Genomic DNA, 20,797 nt, shown 5'->3' on the forward strand with positions numbered 1-20,797 from the left:
TGTGTGTGTGTTCCCAAGGAAGTTTCATTTACTGACTGTGTGCAATAAGAAATATAAGAAATTTCTTCCAGTAAAAATAGAGTTCACAGTGGCCATATTCACATATCCATCCCTATGTAATTCCCAAATGGCTTTGTGAAGGTCTGAAGAAGCAAAGGAGTAAATAAACTCATTCTCTGTCAGATTTGCAGTTGTTCCTTCAAGAAGGACTGCCTTGATTGCTGCCTGTCTCTGTCATTCCCAAATGGGTTTACACACAAGTCGTTAAATGTTGTCAAGAGTAGAGGGAGCTACAGCAGTGACATATATTGTCTCTCAAATTATTGGGAGATATCTTGATTTTATTTTTTCTGGCACCAGTAGTCATTCTATTCAGCATGGAGAAACACAACAAAATATGCCCTCGCAAGGGAAAGGTGAAAAGAAATTGTATTATCCTAGGGTATCAGGTGCTTATTACAGCCAGCAATTAGCAAATCTCAGGTGTTAGGATGCTTATTCAAGCCTTCTGATACTACACTATTACATGAGAAATACAGTGAAAATCAGCTGTGAGACTGCCAAGATTTTTTTTCTCAATTGAATTAAAGAAAAAAAAAAAGGCAACTCTTCCCCTATACTTTGTCACATCCAAGTTTGGAAAAAACAAAGTACTGACTCAAGCATACATATTTACTTTTATAGAAGTTAATTCAGTGGATCCAATGGTACATATTCTTAAGGTGTTTCTTGAAATTCTTATCTAACAAGTTGGTAGGAAATTTTTCACCATTTTAAGTACACTTTGAGCCTCAGAAGACACTTGCCATGTTTGCAAATATGGACTAATGTTCTGCATATAGTATATTCTAGATTGGCTTTGAAAATAATAAATCCCTTGAACACAGTTCAGTTGCAGTTTTACCACTCAAATGTCTGTGGAACAGTTAATTTTAGGTAGTTACTTCAGAGAGGATACAAATATTGAAACACAAATATATCTTTTGTGGTTTTCAGTTGATAATATCTAACCCAAGAACACAAAGGACTCAGCTGAAGCTAACGAAAACATTCCCTTTGTCTTCTGTGAACATTGTGTCAAGCTCTAGGTGCTTTTACTGTTGGATGACTACCTACTGGTCAATGCTTCTGGTCAAAAATTCTGTATTTTAGTCTCATTCCTCAGAATTAGGACACACAGTCCATCACCAATTCAGTACCATGGTCCAGAGTGCTCTTGGAAAAAGAATAAATTATGATCCCACTTTTAGGGATGCCTAGTTAGTAGGACAAGACAGAAAAGTCTGCATTGGCAACACTTCAGCTGTACTTACATGGCGGATAAAGAGAGTCCTTTCATTTCTGGGTATGTTCATGAGAGGCCAGAAAAAACAATGAAATCATTGGCATTATAATATAAATTCTTCAGCAAGTGTTCTAGATATGCCCTAGATAGATGTGTATGTTGGTTTACTTTCAAACTAGGTACACTGATCTTTTCATGATTCTGTTTAAGGTCAGAATAAATTTATTTTTCGTTGTTCTTAAGCAACTGAAGAACCATTTCATTTATCTCTTCACTGAACTGACTTCCTCTGAGACCACAACTGAATAAATGAAAAAATTTAAGTCTTATTTGCCCTATTCCTGCTCAGTAAGCTCAAGAAGTTTAGACAGCACAGGCAAAATCCCATTTTTCATCTAGGAATTCACACAGCCAGAGAACGGTTATCTCTGTCTCTTTCCTTTTTTTTTTTCTTTTCCATGGGAGCTATTAGCACAAGCGGCTTTTCTCAGAATATTGCACTAGTAACCTTATCTTGTTTGTCTTAATGGCCTAAGAAGTTTAGCTCTGCCTCAGTTGCTTGAGTAATTACTGATTATTTTCCTGAGTGAGGTGAAGGGGATCACATCCTACAATATGGCCATACCCCTTTTCTTTGGTCCCTGTGTAGCATTTGTGCCAGCTCCCTGGGGTAGGTGGGCAAAGTTCCAGCTGATTTCACAAGGAACAGGGTTTCATCCAAGGGAGTACAGTGAAACTAGCATCCAGCTGTCAGGTATTGTGGGCATTCATTACTCTGTAGTTTGAAATAACTCTTTCTATCCTTTGCACTCCTTAAACTTCAACCTAGTCAAAGGCAAAGTTGACCTTACGGCCCTATATTCTCTTACTCGTCTCTTTAGGTCTCACCTCTCTTGGCCTTATTCCTCTTCTACTTATATCCTTGGTGCTGTAGTCTGGATTGCATAGCATCTTTTCTGTCAGGACCAGTGTCTGGGCATGAAGCTGATGTTGTACTGGTGAAGGAAGGATTTGATTCATCTTTCTGTAAAGACTAGGCTATTAGGAGGCTTTTTAGGTGGAAAATGGAATTCTGCTCAATGGCATTCTGGGGTAGCAGATAAAACATAATTTTTTCCTGGGATACCTACACTATGGAAGAAAAAAGGATAATATTTTAACAGAAATTGGTTTTGAATTGTGTCATAAACAGCCTCATCAGTTTTTCTTTGATAATGAGCTGTAACTGTTTAAAAATTATTGGCTGCATTGAAAAAAAGAGACTTTTGAAAGAGAATCAACATGAATACTTATTGCTAGTGAATTAATTTGGAAAAGCCTTGATTAAGCAATATACACCTAAATTCACATTACAAAGCTGATTTTTTTCCCTGAAGCATACCTGTGAATTCCATTAATATGAACAAAGTTCTGTCTGAATATCAATTAGATCTTTGAGAAAGTATACTCATACACTGTGTTAGAGAAAGTCTGAGTCACATACGCAGAGGACCCAAAAAGCACAGAGTTAATGGCTTCAGCTTGTCTTTGTTTGTCTAGGTGTGACCTATATAAAGGCTCAGGAGTGTCTGTGATCCCTGCTTAGGTCTGGATGTTCCTCTGGTCTTGGCAGGTCACTGCATGCTTGACTGCTGAAGCACAGAAGGAGTAGCAACTGAAAATCTCCTGCTGAAAGCAGCTGCACCAATAGCTTGATTTTTCTCAGGTCTTGCCCATTTTATGGTTACTTGTACCCCAGATGCTACAGAATTGCTATACTCCCTTTGTGTGACCAGTACATGTTCCTTCAAAGCCTCAGGGAGTCAGTGAGCATGGCAGTGTGGGAGAATCAGGTTTGGTTGGCTCCAAAACCAGGAAGGTACATGCCTAGCTGCATGCCAAGCTTCCCCTGGACAGGAGAGGCATTACAGCATTGGAGCTTCTATCACTGCCATTAACAGCTCAACCTCTGCCATCACCCCCCATGACAGCAGATGGGCAGTCTGTGGTGCAGCACCATTCCCCAAGCTCCCCGGACGCATCCCATACGGTAAAACCCTTGATGATTGTCCCCTGCTCTCCTAGCACTCTGGCATCAATTTGGCTGTGTCTCTGAATGCCCTTTGTGAGGCTTTCTCACAACCAACACGTGTACGAGAAGTGCAACTAAATGAGGATGCTCATGGGTTAATTGCTCAGCTGTCTGTGCTACACAGCGAGGGCTGGTGTTATCGTCTCTGGGTTTTTTACCTAGGTTAAATAACACACAAACATTGCTTCCAAAGCAATCCTTGGCTGCCTAATGAATGAGGATGTTCAAAAGACATACATAGGTTCATTCTTATTATAAAAAAAATAAAATAATATAAAATTGTGGAAAGGATCTAATACAAAAGCATGTAGGACAGATTTGCAATTAATTCTCCTTTTTCTTCCCTGGAATTCAAACATACCTCTTAAAACAAATGGGCTGAGGCTTGGAACAGTAATAAGTCTTTGATTTTAATATAATTTTGAAAGAATCACACATCTCTAAAAGATTAGGGAAATATAACTTTTATTGTAATGCGAGTAGTATTTTACTGGACCCTGGCAGGGTATTAGAGAAATTATCATTTCTCATTAGTCTAACTGCCAACTAGCTCCTCTTACTTTCCTTTTCTTCACAATGGAGGGTGTCTCAGACAAAACGCTACTTAATCAAATTAATTAAGAGGGAGTAGATTTCTGAAGAATGAGTTCCAGAAGGAATCAGGCCAGAAACTTAGCGTGCTCAACACTTCAGTTGCTTTCTCAAGTTCCAGTTTCAGTGGTATTTAATTGTTTTCTTGAGTCAGGTCCTAATAGTGTGGCTTTGGGATTAAAGTAGGGAAAAATTTTGCTAGACAAAAAGATACCATCAAATGGATTTATGAAAACATGGACATGTTGCTGAACTTTTTGTCAAAATAATTTCCTTCAAGAAATACAGCTCTGTCAGTGTATTCATTTTGTAATTAAATGTTTTGACAATTCAGGTTGAAACAAGCATTTGTTTCAAAATTCCTTTTTGCTACACAGTTGTGAAGTCTGAAATCAAAACCACATCTGACTTGATCTTTTTCTGATCAGTTGTTCAAAATAATTGAGTTTTCTGCCAAACTGAAATAATTATTTTTCAGTGGTCAGAACTGCTGATGAATGCAAAAATGAAGGAACTAGAGTAAAAGTGGTTTGTGTACAGAACTCAAAATTTGTGAGCTACAAAAAGAAAATCCTTCAAGAATATTCTAATTTAGTTTATTCAGTTACCATATGCAGTTATGTTAACTGCTGTGAATGCAGAGTAGCTATACAGTTTATTTTATATCGAAAACAATACTTTTTTTTTCAACTAGGACATATTCATCTGCATCCTGTTCTAGAAAGAAATATCTAGTTGTTCGTCACCTGAGTAATCCTTCATTATTGTATATTGCTCACTGTAAAACCTCATACAGGACCACCTCTTGCATCAGGCTCTGTACCAATCAGGATTGTGAAATATCACAGCCTGGTCCAGATCTGCTGGCTACTGGATCTCAGTTTGTTGAGATGGGATCTCACTGTAGTACCCAGCATGATACAAAAGACTGGAGTAGAAAATAGGTCTAGGCCATTCAGGAACTCTTTTCAGAAACAGTTCCTTCTTTCTCTCGTTTTCATCAACAAAAACCTCTCTTAGCAGTAAACTCCTGGTAGTTATACACCCCAAAGCTTTCAGCCCAAAGTTGTAGAAGGCACAACACCATTTAGGCCTCAGGACAGACAGTAACTGAACACAAGGTGAACTGCAGTGTGGAGTAGATGCCCTCTTTCAGGGTACCTCAAATGTGAGACTCTCAGCAACAATCTCCAAAGGTTGGTAATAATCCTTGTTTGATGACAGCACACTGTGGGAGAGCACAGTATTTATATGTATTCATTTTTTTCATGGCTAGGCTTCACGAATGTAGATTTGGGAAGGACTCTGCCCACACTTGCTACAAGCACGTTGGTGGCTAAAAAGGCCGATACGAGATAGACAAGTCCAGTTGCAAAAGGCACAGCAGAAAGACTCTTTGGATGGTATTGGCAAGACACGATTCTTTCTGCACTGTCTCTTCTCCTCGAGAGTGATCCTGCGTGTGTTCTCAAAGGAAGCAGCAGCGTTATAGATGGTGTATCTCCAGGCCTCCCGATTGGAGGCCAGAGTAGACCAGTGATGTTGATCAATATGGCCAAGGCTGAGATGTTGTTTCAGGGAGTCCTTGTATCTCCTTTTCAGGGCTCCTCTCTTGCGGCAGCCAGCGGCAAGTTCACCATAAAGCAAGATCTTAGGGAAGTGGTGGTCCTTCATCCTTGAGATGTGTCCTGCTCAATGCAGCTGTGTTCTCAGCAACATGGCCTCAATACTTGTGACTGCTGCTTGTTCTAGAACAGACATGTTAGTCACATAATCTGAGCAGTGGATATTTAGGATTGTATGGAGACAGTGCTGATGGAAGCGTTCTAGGAGTCACAGGTGGTGGCAGTAGATGACCCATGATTCGGATCCATATAAAAGAGTAGACAGCACAATGGCTCTGTAAACACTGATCTTTGTACTTTTCTTCAGGTGTTTATTTTGCCAGACTCTTTTATGGAGTTTTCCAAAAGCACTATATGCCTTTGCTAACCTGTTGTCTATCTCTCTGTTAATCTTACTGTCCGAGGAGATGAGGCTATCTAGGTAATTAAGCTGCTGGACTGATTTGAGCTCTGATTGGCCAGTGGTGATGTGGGGAAGACTTCCTGGGGTGCAGATTGATAGAAAACTTCTGTCTTCTTTAAGCTGACTTCCAGCCCAAAAAGCTCAGCAGCCTCAGCAAAGCAGGATGTTAAATGCTGCAGAGTTACTTCTGTGTATTTATATATATATGTGTGTATATATATATATATGTACATATATATATATATATGTATATATATGAGCAGCACTGCACAGGTCTCAGATTGTCTATGTCAGATATGACAGATCTGCACACTAGAATCCTGCCCATCTCCCTGTTTGTTTGAACAACCATCCCTGTTTTTCCCCTAGATATGATTTTAGTGAACAGCATGATAGTAAAGTACAGAAACAAAGGTATAGCACACATTCGCCTGTCCTCTACACAGAAGAAGAACTGTGTAGACCTCTGGTAAACATCATGAGGCTTAATGTAGTTTCCCTGAGACTGATCTGTCCCCCCGCATTCAAGTTCTTCATTGAGACTCAAGTCCTCACTTCTAAATTCTAAATTCTTTAAGGAGATCTGGTTTCATTTGTACTTACTCAGAGTGATCTGATGCTGGCAGCAAAGACAACTTTCTCGGATGAAGAAGGCATTTTGAAATGGTTTCTAACCCTTTTTTGGCAAGGTCAGCTGGGGAAAACCAAAGTTCTTTGCCACATCTGCTCTCTGGTGGGACATTGATGTGGAATGAGACATGAAGGGGAGGAGGTATAACCACAGCTAACCAGTCTTTTTCTCAAGCAGAGTTTCTGAAGAAGAAGACACCAAAACTAGTGAGAATAGATCTTTATTTTCTTCACTCTTTCACAGATCTGTGATTCAGAGAGTGTAATGTGAAAATGAATGATTCTCTTTTGAAAGGACAGCTATGGTGCATGTGATATTGATGAAAAACCAGTGGAATCTTGCAACAACCTCTGAAAGCTCATCTATTTCCATTTAACAATCCCCTCCTTCTTCTCCCCCCTGTAGCATAATCATATAGCAAAGCCTCTAAGGGGAGGTACCAAATAGGTTGAAAATAAATATTTTCATAGAGAAAAAAGAAGACGTTCTTAAAGTGTACAAGAGGTTGCTTTATTCTTTTTTTTTCCTTACGTAAAATGAAATCTATAATGAACATGAAGTGGAATTAGCTGAGATATAGAGAAAAAAACAACTGGACAGAAGTGTTTCTGAAACTATCTATACAGAAATTAAGAAAATCATGTAACCAAGAACAATATACTACAGATTTTTGTTCTAATTGTTAAAAAATGTTCTCTCCCATTCTTGGAACTTCTAGTCCAAGTTTGAGCCTGAAGCAAATTTTTACAGTAAAGTTATAAACCCACAAAAACAGAGGTTTATAATGGAAACACTGGCATAATTCTAACTAATGTGTTGTGCCATGGGGTGTCTGTAATAAAAAAGTCTCTGAGCTTGTATGACAGCCAGAATAGTTAGCAACACCCAAAAAAAGAGGATAGAAGTAGATGAAACATCATTGGCACCAGCTCTCTGAGATAAAACAAGCACACAAAGTCCTACACTGTAAAGGAATACAAACAAATAATTTGTCACAGTTTCGAACAGATACAGAATAGGAACCATGCTTTGAGAAAATGATGGGTTATTAAGGTATGGAATTTAATACCATTGTCAATCTATAAAACTTTTACAACCTAGTCTTATTTGCACAGAGATTACATCCCCAAAGCTCAGTGCCAAAGACACATGTTAATAAGCTCACAACTTTTAATTAAGCAATATGTATAAGTAGATTCCCATTAAGCTGTGATTTGTGGGCTAGTTCATTACAGTGGGTTCCAGCCACCAGACACATATTCAATACAAATCAAGCAGCCTGCATATTATCCAGCTTAATGTGAGCCTACTTGGGATATTTTATCACCAGTTCAGATTGGCGGTTCAGAGAACTATATTTTTTTTCTAAGACTGGGGCAGCGACCAGAACCTTATAATGACCCTATGTTGTTTTCTTAATGAAAATATCCATCTGAATTGTTTAGTTGCAACTGATAATTATTCATATAGTTAATCATAGTTCTGTTATATACAACATATATATGATATTCAGCCAGAATACATTTGCTCTCATTTAAATTAAATGTGTAAAATAAGGCATAAAAGAAGGAAATATGGATATTAAAATATGGAACAATAAAAATAATTCACACATTTTACTCCGAAGAGATTGATGACAACATTTTCCAGGTCTTGGAATAACTCTCTTTTGAGTTCCTGAATTATGCTAAAATTTCTGCCCCCCATTTGTGACAGAGTGTGTCAAGTGGAATTTTTTCAATCAGTTTTACTCATGACAGTGTGGCATACCATTTCACGTCTTTCTTGCTTAGACAGATTTCCCATTGATTACATCAGTAGTGAGCATTGTACAGCAACATGGTGCAACAGTCTTAAGATAGATATTCCACAATATTTAACACTCTTTTCTTTGCAGGAGTTAGAAGTTCATGTATCATTGGATCATAATCTGGAAGAAATTACTACAGTCAAATTTCTGGAAAACAATATTTCATCATAGCATTTTCTTCTGGTACTCCTTCCATAACAATATGTTCGTGAATTAACTTTGCTACACATTTACAGTTATCAAGAGTGACAATTGTTTTTAACAGCCCTTTCAGTAAGGATTCTACTGTATTTAACTATAGGGAAATATGCATTTTATTTACCGACTGACCTTTTTTCTGTAACCTCTATTTAGCCTCCACAAAACGAAACAAAACACTTAGAGTTGACTTTTTTTTATTTATATTTTCTATTTTGCTACTGAAATAATCTCTACACAATCAATCTTAGATAACGTAATGATACTATCAAGAGCCTCCCAGTATTTATTTGGAAAGCAGAATTTGCCACTGAGCCCCAGGTCCATCTTATTCAGTATCTTGCTAACAGCAGTGGCTTAGACATGAGGTTTTATGAAAACAGGGCAGGAACGAGATCCAGTAGAGGAAACTCTAGGCTGAAAAAGAAAGGAGTGAGCTCCTGAGAAGGAGATGTGAACTACAAATCAAGAAGACAAGGAGAGGAGAAAGATCATAATTAGCTATAGCTCTAAATGTAAGAAGAATTTTTCAATCAATATGGTAAGATGCTTGTAGCCAATTAAAAGACTGTAAAGTAGGGACAATGCCATATGTAGATTAGGCTAGTCTCATAAAAGAAGCCTTAAAGCAGTGTTGCATAGTTCATGAATTGATTTTGCTTGAAGGCCAAAGAAAAATGTGCTGCAATAAGTCAGTCCTACAGTAACAAAAGTGGTACCTTGGAAAACTCCATTCAGTGGCAAATGATACAGTCAGAGGAGTTTTATACATCCATTTTTACCAAAGTTTCACCTCACCTAACCAACTTTCAGGATTGTGCTGATGCAAAATTGTAATGAAGATTTTTTTTTTTATGATTATGCTATTTCTGAATTAACTAGAGCAGTGCAGACCTGGGAAAACCTGCACCTCTGCTTTTAGCTTTAATTCACTGCTGAATGCTAGTGCTTTGCCTTTGACAGCTCCATGGGATAAGCAGCATTTGGAGGAGTGAGGAAACTACTACATATAGCAGAAGCTAAAGTGTTAAAAATAGTCTCCTGCAGCCTGCAGAGGAAGTGTGGAGTCAAGGAAAACATCCAGACATATAGCTGTTGAGACAGGAGCAACATTACAGCCATTAAAATCAAATGTCAGAGAAGGAACAATGCCTATTAGCTTTTAGAAACCAAAAATGAACAGTTCAGCTTTATCATACAAATGGGTTGCACTATCCAATTACTAACTTCTGATGAGCACCATGTCAATTTTGAAATTGTACCGCTGAGTCCGTGAAGAAGAAAAAATAAATCTGAGTTATCCACATAACAAGAATAAAAGGAAGCCAAACTACTACAGTCCTGACCTAATTACCCAGACAAATCACTCCCCTTTCTGGAACCTTGTAGAGCCAGTAAAAACACTGTAGCCTTTGCTGACAAAGCTCTGACCTTGTATGAGGCCCCTTTCCTCTCCTGTTCAGGTCCCATCTGATCAGAAGCCTGGAGAAGTCCTCTGATTGGGTCCTTCACTTGAAGAAGTATCTTTCTCAGCACCTTTTTTTTCATCTTACCCAGGAATATAACAACTGGGACTGTGTATGGCCCAGCTGAGTCGGCTTCAGAGGTCTGCAGCCTGCACAGTCCATAGGACTCCTTGTCCATGACACATAATTAGACATAGCACACAGAGTAGCTGACAAGTGTACTAGAGAAAGCCAAGGGCATAACCAATATCCTATTTAATTCTTCAGAGTAATGTCCGTTGTGTTCAGGGAAGATACAAAGTCTTCCATCACTTCTTCAGTGTTCCTAAGTCTCAATCTGGTTGACAACTCCCATTTTAGTGCTATTCTTTACCCCAAGGTACATGAGTGGTAGATGAAGTATGGATTGAGTTTCTCCCTCAGAACAGACAAAGGGAATTATGAAAGCAGCAGCAGAGTATATAATTGAAATAATAATAATAAATCTCATAAATTACATTTTTTTCTTTTTGAAAACATGTTTATGTGGTTAAAAGTGAACCATATTTTTCATCTTAGTAGGAATATTTATGTATTTTAAATCACACAGCTATTTAATTACTTGGCTGACAACCTTACTACTGTGGGGAGTATAAGCCACCAGAGAGCTGAGCAGGTTCCCCTAGTGGACAACCATCAACTTTGATCCATTAGATGGGCATTTTATGTCTTTCCTGATCCCAAACACGGTGCCATGGGTAACTTCAGAGGTAAATATCTTAGATGAACTTTCAGGCCAAATCTTCCCAATGTCCCCACTTAGTGTGCTTTCTGCTTCACACTATAATTTTTGGGCACATCCATTGGTTTCCTTAGTTGAAACTAGACCGGAAGATTATTCCAATCTATTCCAGAAGGTTTATTCCAGGAATAAACCTATTTTACTCAGTTCCTAATGGGTTTTAAATCCACAGGACCAGATTACAAGTGTGAAGTAAACCCCTACAACCTGTGGGGCATGGACGCCAAACCTTCAGCATCAGATAAAGGCCTGCAGATCTGTTTGTACTGTCCTGTGCTATTGCTAATGTAGTCTAGTCTCTCTGTGTTGCTTCTTTGCACATTCTGACGGAACTGCACTTCTTGCATTTTTTTTAATCTTAATCTCAAAGAAACATTTTATCAGTCACAACATTCATAGTCAAATTAAGAAACACACGACTTCCCAACAAACCTTTAAACCGGACAGACACACACACACACAGAGTAGAAATCCACTTCAGCTGCAGTTGTGCTGGATGAAGAAATAACAACCTCGCTCCCACCTGTCCTCACCACCCTTCTCTCAGAGGTGACTGCACTCGGAGCTGCTAGTAGAGTTGCTCATGCGAATGCTCTTGCACCTGTTTTGGACAAACGTGGCCCTGTAAGGTCTGAACAGCTGGAACAGAAGTTATTTGCTACTCATCCTGAACTGGGTGAGGGAGAGCTCCCAAGGGAACTTCTCCTGCATGAAAAAGCAGCTGTAGATGATCTCTTCAGGTGGCACAGCTGTGCTGAAAGGAGAGTGTGTGTCCGCAACAATAGCAAGGGTAGAAAGGAAAACTAAAAATTAGCAACCTCAATGAAACAGCTCATAGTCTGTACTCACTATTTTCTTTTTGGTCCAAGTTGTGCCTGTATTGGCTCTTTTGACGTTCCTTCTATAATCCCTCAGGCTGTCAGAGGGGCAGAGAGAAGCCCTCAGTTTATACATACACCCTCAGACACAAGTTAAATGTTGAGTTCCTGATAAGCTAGATACATGTGCATAAGGTCACTGATTCCTAAGGAAAAGACAGCATTTAAGAGTTGTTAGTAGACCAATGTAATGTGGTAAACTTACCGATGCTTAAAAATGAGGGGGAATGTGGCAGGGGGGACCAGGAATTGGAGACTATAACCAATTCCTGTCCACCAATTGTTAAACAAATAAAATCATGTGATGAGACCATCAACAAATTTAGACTTTTCCATCTTTAATTTGAAAGATATTATGAAAAAGTAATGTATATTCTCTGATAGTTCAGAGCCTCTCTAATACATTTATATCTAATATATATATCTGTGGAAAAAGACAAAAGCCTTCAAATAGTGATTTTGAATTCCAAGACAGGAAATAAGGACTTAAACAACATCAACAGAAGATAAAACCCTGGAAAAGTTTGAAATACAGAGGCTTTCCACTGAAATCTGTCCTGCTATCATTCTATACACATGAGCATGCACATACACATTCCTGCACTGGTTCAGGATGCAATGATAGTTGTCTATTGCTCCAAATTCACTGCACATGGTGAAGTTCTAAAATCTATCCAAGACAATGTTGTTCAGAGTCCTTTTTTTTTTTAATTTTTATTATTTTATTATGTAAGGACTCTGCGCCTTTGGAATAGGAAGCTATTATAAATATATACTGTAGTGCAGATGAAGAACTTTCCCAATTTCATTAGCAAGTAGCAAGATCTGTGCATATACCTCCCACACAGAATGTTTTAGAAATATGCCCTATTATGTCTACTTAAGTCAACCTTGTGTCATTATTTCATATTAGTGTATATGACAGAATTGACATACCCAGAAAAGATGCATCAGAACCATTACGTGTCATCCAGGAAAATGAAAAAAGGAATTCTATGTTTTGAAAACTAGGTTAAGTATCACGTCCTCAAGTATTTTGAGAAGAAAAGGTTATATTGGTACCAAAAATAATATCTGTTGTTTTAAGGTTTAAGAAAGTACTTTGAATAAAGATATAGTAAAACAAGAAGAAAAAAAAAAGGCAACTTTGGAGTGCATATTTAAGTAGAAGAAGACAGGGAAATGAGAATGAAAATCTGCTACACAAAGAGAAAGAAGCGTTGCTTAAATGTCTTGGTTCTGAATATATATTGTAAAAAAGGCAATTTTTTTTGACAAGGAAACTTTTTGAAATAAGTCAAGATTTTGCAAAATATTTCTTTAAGGTCCAACATATTTATCCTAGACTATTAGTAGAAAGACTACACTGATTTCACTAAAGTGTTAAGCACAAGTGGAAACAGTAGTTGTTTTGGACAATAATTTTCACAGAATCCAAGAAATGTAGGGCCAGAATAAAACTGAAAACACCTCCAACCAACATTTGTACTAAAAATAGATCAGCTATATCTAGCTTATCCCTTAGGTATGGTAGGTTACAAAAATGAGAAAAAAAATTTGCAAGATATTTAAGCTGATTGCCCCTTATTCTTCCTCCCCTCACAACAGAAAATTATTGATTGTCATTTTTACAAAGAAGACATGGTATTTTATTCCGTGTATGAGCTCCTGCAATTGTGTGCCTACAGGAGATTCTCAGTTTTCATCTTTTCAGTTTGTCCCTCACTTCCTACACATGTCTCTTTATGCGGTGAGTTGACCTTGCTTGGACATCGGTTGCCCACCAAGCCTGTCTGTCACTCCCCTCCTCAGTAGGATGGCAGAGGAGAAAATAAGACGGAAAAAAATCCCTCATGAGTGAAGATAAAGACAGTTTAGTGGAAGCAAAGGAAAACAAAAGATTTTATTCTCTACTTCCCATCAGCAGGTGATGTCTGGCCACTTCTCGGGAAGCAGAGTTTCAGTAGATGTAGTGGTTGTTCCAGAAGACAAATGTCATAAATAATGAATGCCATCCTCTTCTCATCCTTTCTCTTAGCTTTTATTGCTGAGCAGACATCACATGGTCTGGAATATCCCTTTGATCTGTTTGGCTCAGCGGTCTTAGCTGTGTCCCCTCCCAACTTCTTGCCCATCCCCAGCCTACTAGTGAACAGGAGAATGTTGGAGAGACTGTTCTGATGGTGTGTGAGCATGGCTTAGCAATATACATAATAACCATGATGTGTAATAGCAACAGCCATGGTGTGCTATCAACACCCTTCTAGCTACCAATACAAAGGGCAGCACTGTGAGGGCCGCTATGGGAAAATTAACTCTATCTCAGACAAACACCATAGACTTTACATAGAAAATAGCTTTCAAACCTAGTCATAAAAGAAAACTCAAAATAGGATTCCACATAGAATGGCACTGGGGTGAAATGAAGGACTCAAGATAACTTCATGCATAGGCTCCCCAATCTTGTAATTTTTATACCTGAACTTTAATTTTTTTCTTCTACTAATATTTGATCATGCTGGTGAAGTAAGTCTGTGGCTCAGACTTTGGACCATCTTCCACATGTGTCATTCCCAGGACTTTAGCTGTGTAGCTCCTAATAGATGACTCTTGTTTAGGAGGAGTCGGTGGCTTAGGAATGGTCTGAAATTCAGGAAGGTTTACAACTACTCACATCTTCCGTGTGTTCAGACAGCAGATTTTACTGTCTCCCAGTGCCCATTGCTGTGGAGGAAATAATGTTGCTATGGGATATAAAGGTAGGCTGCAATGTCAAACCCTCTTGTGCTGTAAATTCTCACATCTCCGTTGTCTTTAACTGAGCAGTCAAAAAGTACCTGTGCCAAGGATAAGGCTCCCTATCTTTAGATTACTGGATAATAATATCCTATCAAGGAGATATAGGAGGGAATCAGAAAAGCTCATCAAAATGTTCAGTGACATGTCAGCAGATTTATGAGAAAAAAAGATGTCATTATAAAGAAGAAAAAAAAAGAAAGGTCATATTCATTAGGAAGAAAGGAAGACCTAAAAAAAGTACAGGAAATTACAGATTTGCCAGCACCATGGAGTTTTGTTGTTAAGAGAGAGGGAAGTTTTCTTAGCACATTTAATTAAAATGAGGTACTGTGTCTCTTTATTTTTACATTTTCAATCTTTATATTACCATAACAATATGTCTTCTACTGCTTCCTTAAGCATTAACAGTTGATTTATTTAATAAAACTGAGGACTGAGTATCACTGGAAATACTGTTTCCAATGGAATGCTCTCATGCTGTGATTGGTGAAGTGCTAAGTAATTTGCTTTTAATGCTAGCACATACCACTTAGCACTATATTTAACTGAATGATGAAAATCACTCATTTTTCATCCCCTTGCTTAACTGGTGCTTAGTGTAATCTATCTACTGTACTGTGAGCCTAGCACCAGATATATTCTATTAGACCTTGCTCTCCAATCTGCAACAAGCATTTTAATTTTTAATTCATAGTTATGTCTTTATCCTTTAATAGAACAGAACTACAGATGGGGAGTATGTTTTAGATAATAAGAGCACAGTAGGTACCCAGGGAAACTACACCACTAAAAGGATTCTTTATTTACACTTTTCAGTAATGACTACATATATATAGCTACACAGGAGAAAACTGTTGTAAAGGAACACTGCATAGACAGGCAATTACTATCCAGCTATAACTGAGCATTATGGATGGTCTTGCTGATAAGAGCACTTCAGCAAACAATTTCAAAGCCAATGCCACCCACTGTATATTGACCAACAATCATGGGAACTCGTGGGATGTAAGTAATCAAAATTAATAGGAAGGATGTTACATTTTCTGGGAAAAAAAGTAAGGTAGATCTACTTAATATTTAAGCATACTTTAAATTCATCTTTCACAAATATGTAATTACAGAATTTCACATCCCAGATCAGATGAAAGTCAGTGTAGATATTCCAGTATAACTGAGGGAATAAAAGTGGTCAATCAAGTCCCTCATGCGGATCTCAGGACCAGATCCACATTTGCTAAAAAGTCAGCACAATCCTATTAGAACTGAAGGTATGGTGGTTCCGCAAATAAAGTCAGTCCTGCCATCAGACTAACTACCAACACTGTATTACCAACACTGAAGTCAAAATCTCACAGAACCAGATTGGGATATCATAACTCAGTAGTGGGAAACCTGGGGTACTAATATTGCCCAAAGGGATTTTTACCATTATAGTCAGTCATGTTGAAAGACAAAACTGAGGCCAAGAAGATGCACATAGTATGATGCACATAGTATGATGCTGTCTTCTTGGTACAGCGGCCCAGAAACTGGAATAGGTTACAGATCATGATCTTAAGTCACAGCACAGGACAGTCATGAACACAGGCAATCCCAGCAGCCTCCACCATATTGCGTGTGTCATTAATTATTGTGGGGTAACTGGTATTACCCCAAAATCTGGTGTAATTGGTGAAAAGAGCAATGCTGCTCAGGCAGAAAAAACCCACAGAAAAATTCTGAGACTGAATGATTTCTTTTCAGTTAGTTTCTTTTTCAAAGTTATGTACAGCGGTTTAAAGGGTCAACAGGCAAAGCAAACATTAAAAAGGCAATTTTATTCCTGTTATGACAGAGAGAAGTCATCCAAGTAATATTTGATGCAATAGAAACCACACAAATAGCATCAGTTCTTGTAAATATTCAGAAGATTCAAACACCATTTCTGTCTGAGTGTAACTCATAAAATAACCACACACATGCACATGCACACAAATAAATCGGGGGAAAAAAAAATAAACCGGAAAAAAAAATAAACCAGAAAAAAAAATTGGAAACCAGATTGTTATCTTGCAAACCCAAAGAAAAACTGTTCTCAGGAGTGACATTTAAACGTTCAGGTTACTACCTAACGTAATTTCCTGATTGTTCAGGTTACTACCTAATGTAATTTCCTGATTATTCAGGTGGATGAGAATCATAGATTTAAGTAACAAAATTAATCAACAATGCTCAATATATTGGGTAAGATCTTGCAAAGGTAAGTGGATCTGAAAAATTTGTCCCGTACCAGAGTGAACAAAGGGACACCAGAAAATCACACATGCTAGAAAAATGTCACTGATTACTAAGTTAATAGATTACAGCATTCTACATAAATGATTCAAAATAGCAGTAAAGTGAGACTCTTCCCTTTTCCAACTGCATTTTCAGAACAAAAAGGATCCTACCACAGGGAAGACCAAGAGTTAGGGCACTGGCAGTTTGCCCTATATTTCTACACATGCCTCTGATTTTGGTGGCCTTGCACAAATGATTTCACCTTTCTTGCCTGTGTTCCCCTTCCCATCTTCTCCTTCTGTTGTCTCTCATAGTTCTTGCCTTTGTGGCATGGACTTAATTTCTGATGCATTTGTATGGAGCTAAATAGAATAGGCACTAACTGGTTCAAACCAATGAGCAAAACTTTAATACTGCTAAGAAAGCATGAGGATAACCTCCAGGTTGCTTTAAGCTTCTGTAGCTCCCGGGGAAGCAGGTATGGCTATCATGAAGACCTCAGAAGAATGGTCTCTGGGATCTTGTAAATTTTGCAACCTGTTGGGACTTGGTTACAGAACTGGAAGATGAAGCCATCATTGTTCCTCTTCTGGGCATTTTTGCAGTCTTGTAATTACAATCGTGTTGTGCTTTGAATAATTACTGAAAATGCTGTTAATGTTTCAGTCATGAAACTTGAAAGACAAATAAGCAACATTTTCCCCACCACAGCTAGCAGGTACAAGCAAACTTGAAAAAGCAGGAGCAAGCAAACCTGAGAAATTTAGGAGTGTTCCACAGTTTGGAAGGAAAAAAAATCATATGAAATAATAATGTTTGCATGATCTGTGATCTGATCCCATGAGCTCACCACACTGCAAAGCTTGTTGAATCACAGAAGAGCTACAAATGGAGCATTTGCAGGATAACACTTTACATACAGAGATGTGGTTGTCAGAAACATAAACCCTATCAGACAGTAACCATACCATGGATGTGGATCAGGATGGAAACAACTTCATGGAATATGCATGACTGCAGGAACTAGCTCTTGTCAGAGACAACTGGATTTCCTGAAGATTAGAAAAAAGGATGCAGAGATAGACATTATGTAAATATACCAATGACAAAGTATGACCTCCCTCTCCCAACAAGACTGATATTGGAGCAAGAACCCATAAAATAAATTGATCAGTTTTTCCTAAAAATAATTTGTCTTGTGTGCTCAAGTGAACTTTCCAAGGTTTCTCTGTTAGCAGACAACATTACTGTGGATTTAAAAGTAACACAAGGTGCTTTTAACTGAACTTCACTCCCCAGAGGGCATTGGAAAACTAAACAGGACACAGACAATGAAACTACCCAAGGATGAAGACACACTGGAAAATACAGCTGTGAAATTTCAGCTCTAACTGATTGCACCCTAGTCTTCCCAAGAGAAACCATATTTTCAGATTATTTGTTTTCTTCTATCCCTCCCATCATTTTATGCTTAGGTATCAGTAGTGTTCTTCAGCTAGGTACAGATACTAATCATAATACTTTTCCACCTTGCTGTACTCTTTTTCTTCTTCCTCAGCTTGATGCGTGTAGATGTAAACAGAACATTGTCCATTTCACTTATGCGCTCCTGGGCTGTGTTCATTTCATTACACAAAAGACTTTCTTCACTAATATCACCAAACGCCTGAAAAACAGAACAGACAAAACCAACATATTATTATGTCAGTATTCAGTGAAATATCAGAGGGAACATAGATGACTTTGGTTACCCTTCCCCACCCCTGTCTTCTTGCTTTCAAAATATCACAGCTTAGAAGCTTCTGTGTGTGTGAAATTTTATTCTGTCATACTAATAACCCAGCTTAGCAGCAGCTTACAGTTTAGCTTTCATGGTTCAGTTCCACTCCTAGGCTTATAACAATTTTTCTAACAGTTCTGCCAAAATATTATAAAGTAAAACTTACTGTAAATGTATTCACTAATACAGATAGAGCAGTGAGATTAACAATTTAAACACATGTGAAATGTGAATTTGCCTAATTTTTCTCACTCTAAATGCTTAAGTAAAACAGTGGAATGGGGATTTTTACGCCCGTTGCTTTAAATAGTTTCTTCCTATGATGTTCTTGACACATGGAGAAGATTTGAGTGAATAAAGAATAGGCCCTCAAAGAAGAAAATCATGGCCATGAGGACATGATGTTATAGGACTGGAAACTGGTTATAAAGCCATGACTCCGCTTCAGATTCAGCTCAGTTCATTAGTAGTTACCTCATCACGTCAGATCCTCAGCTTGTGTAATGTGGGTGGCATTTTGCACAAGAGTCCCCTGGCTCTGATTGTTTTCCTGTTTTAGAATGCCCATATAAGAAAAATTTTGCTCAGACGAATGTGAGGAGAAATCAAATTTCAGATACTGAAAAGTAACTGAGCCTCAGCTCTCTAGCTGCCGTTACTCAAATATTAGCACAAAAAAGCAGGTTACTCCAATAATGTTTTAAAGAATTTTGCTATTCTCAAACTGGTTTAGCACAGCTGTAATAAATTAAACAAACACAGGTATATGTACCAGAATAACTTCTAATTTCTATTGTATTTTTTTGCGTATTCCTAAAATCTATCTGTTGACATAGCTTACAATCATTGTTGTACTTCTGGGTTTGATACACTGTGAAACAAGGAAGTGGTGTTACCTCTGGAATAGAGGAATACAGACAATGCAGGGGATATTGCCCACCTCACATGAAAATGTGACTAAATGCTGGAGTGGTCTTGCGCATCCTACGTCCGAGGCAAGTTTCTTTGTACCATGCTATTCTTTCTTCTCAGCTAGATACCACTTACACAGAACAGCTACTACTTTATTTTTTGTTTTAGTCTTTCAAACTAAGAGATAGTCCAGTTTTAGGTTGTCCAAAGTTGTTTCTCTCATGGCATAAATATACAACAGAGTCATGGTAGAGCTTCAAAGCAATGCTTTTGTATTACATGAAGTTCAAGAAGATAGAAGACAAAAAGGAGGCCTGTGGCATCAATGAGCTAACAGAAAGAGAAACATTTTTCCAGTTGCAATAATCTGAGAAGAAAAATGTGGAAATATCATCAGGGTATACTTAATTAGGAGATCTAATCCTAATTCCCCAGAAGTTGGGACACTAAATTCATTTAATTTCATAGAATTGTTTAGCTTGGAAAAGATGTTTAAGATCATTGAGTACAGCCGTAAACCTAACTCCACCAAGTCCACTACTAAACCATGTCCCTGAATGCCACATCTACATGTCTTTTAAATGCCTCCAGGAATGGTGACTCAACCACTTCCCTGGGCAGCCTGTTCCAGTGCCTGATAACCCTTTCAGGTTGTCAAGAAATTTGTCCTAATATCTAAACTAAACCACCCTTGGTGCAACTTGAGGCCATTTCCTCATCCTGTCACTTGTTGCCTGGGAGAAGAGACTGACCCTCATCCATCTACAATCCCCTTTCAGGTAGCTGTAGAGAGTGATAAGGTCTCCCCTGAGTGTCCTTTTCTCCAGGCTAAACAATCCCAGCTCCCTCAGCTGCGCCTCACAAGACTTGTTTCTATGCAAAAAAGAGGACTGGGATATTTAGAGTTCTCTGGAAAAGCTTTTCCTTTGGTGTTGGTTAAGATATACCAAGAGCTCTTTAAAATCTGATCATTCACATAACCAGCATGCCTGACCAAAGCAATAGGAACCCTTTGCTACAATTAAGGTGCTATCATTTTCTTGTGTACTTTAAATTGAAGCTTGTATAGATATGTCAGATTTTTAGACTTGATCAGAAGTTGTACAGAGCTATGTTCTTAAATTAAAGTCCAAGTTGTTGTTTCTGAGAGTGACTTAATAGCAGTAACCTTATGGTTAATCAACCATGTAGTAAAGTTCACTGTGCACTTACTGCAGTGTAATTATAAAGTGAGCAAAAATATAATTGATGCATTTTGTCAATCTGTATAGCTGCAAGGTACTTTTTCAAAGGTTATTTTTTTATTTG

The 20,797-nt window shown here is 38.1% G+C and overlaps 1 protein-coding gene across 6 annotated transcripts in view; it reads right to left on the bottom strand.

The window, feature by feature from the left end:
* Positions 1–6,484: 6,484 nt before the first annotated feature.
* OFCC1 (orofacial cleft 1 candidate 1) overlaps positions 6,485–20,797 on the bottom strand; it is a 190,313-nt gene continuing 176,000 nt past the window's right edge. For 4 of the 6 annotated variants that reach the window (XM_027654185.1, XM_027654187.1, XM_027654184.1 and 1 more), the window contains one exon: positions 13,663–18,463. In XM_027654185.1, the coding sequence (XP_027509986.1) occupies positions 18,293–18,463 (171 nt within the window). In that variant the 3' untranslated portion in view covers positions 13,663–18,292. Of the gene's footprint in view, positions 6,789–13,662; positions 18,464–20,797 lie in introns of those variants that run through there. The other 2 variants (XR_003529499.1, XM_027654186.1) reach the window with 2 other exon arrangements.

This window comes from Corapipo altera, unplaced genomic scaffold (genome assembly GCF_003945725.1).
Source record: "Corapipo altera isolate COAL_440 unplaced genomic scaffold, ASM394572v1 60, whole genome shotgun sequence".
In the NCBI taxonomy this organism is placed as follows: Eukaryota; Metazoa; Chordata; class Aves; order Passeriformes; family Pipridae; genus Corapipo; species Corapipo altera.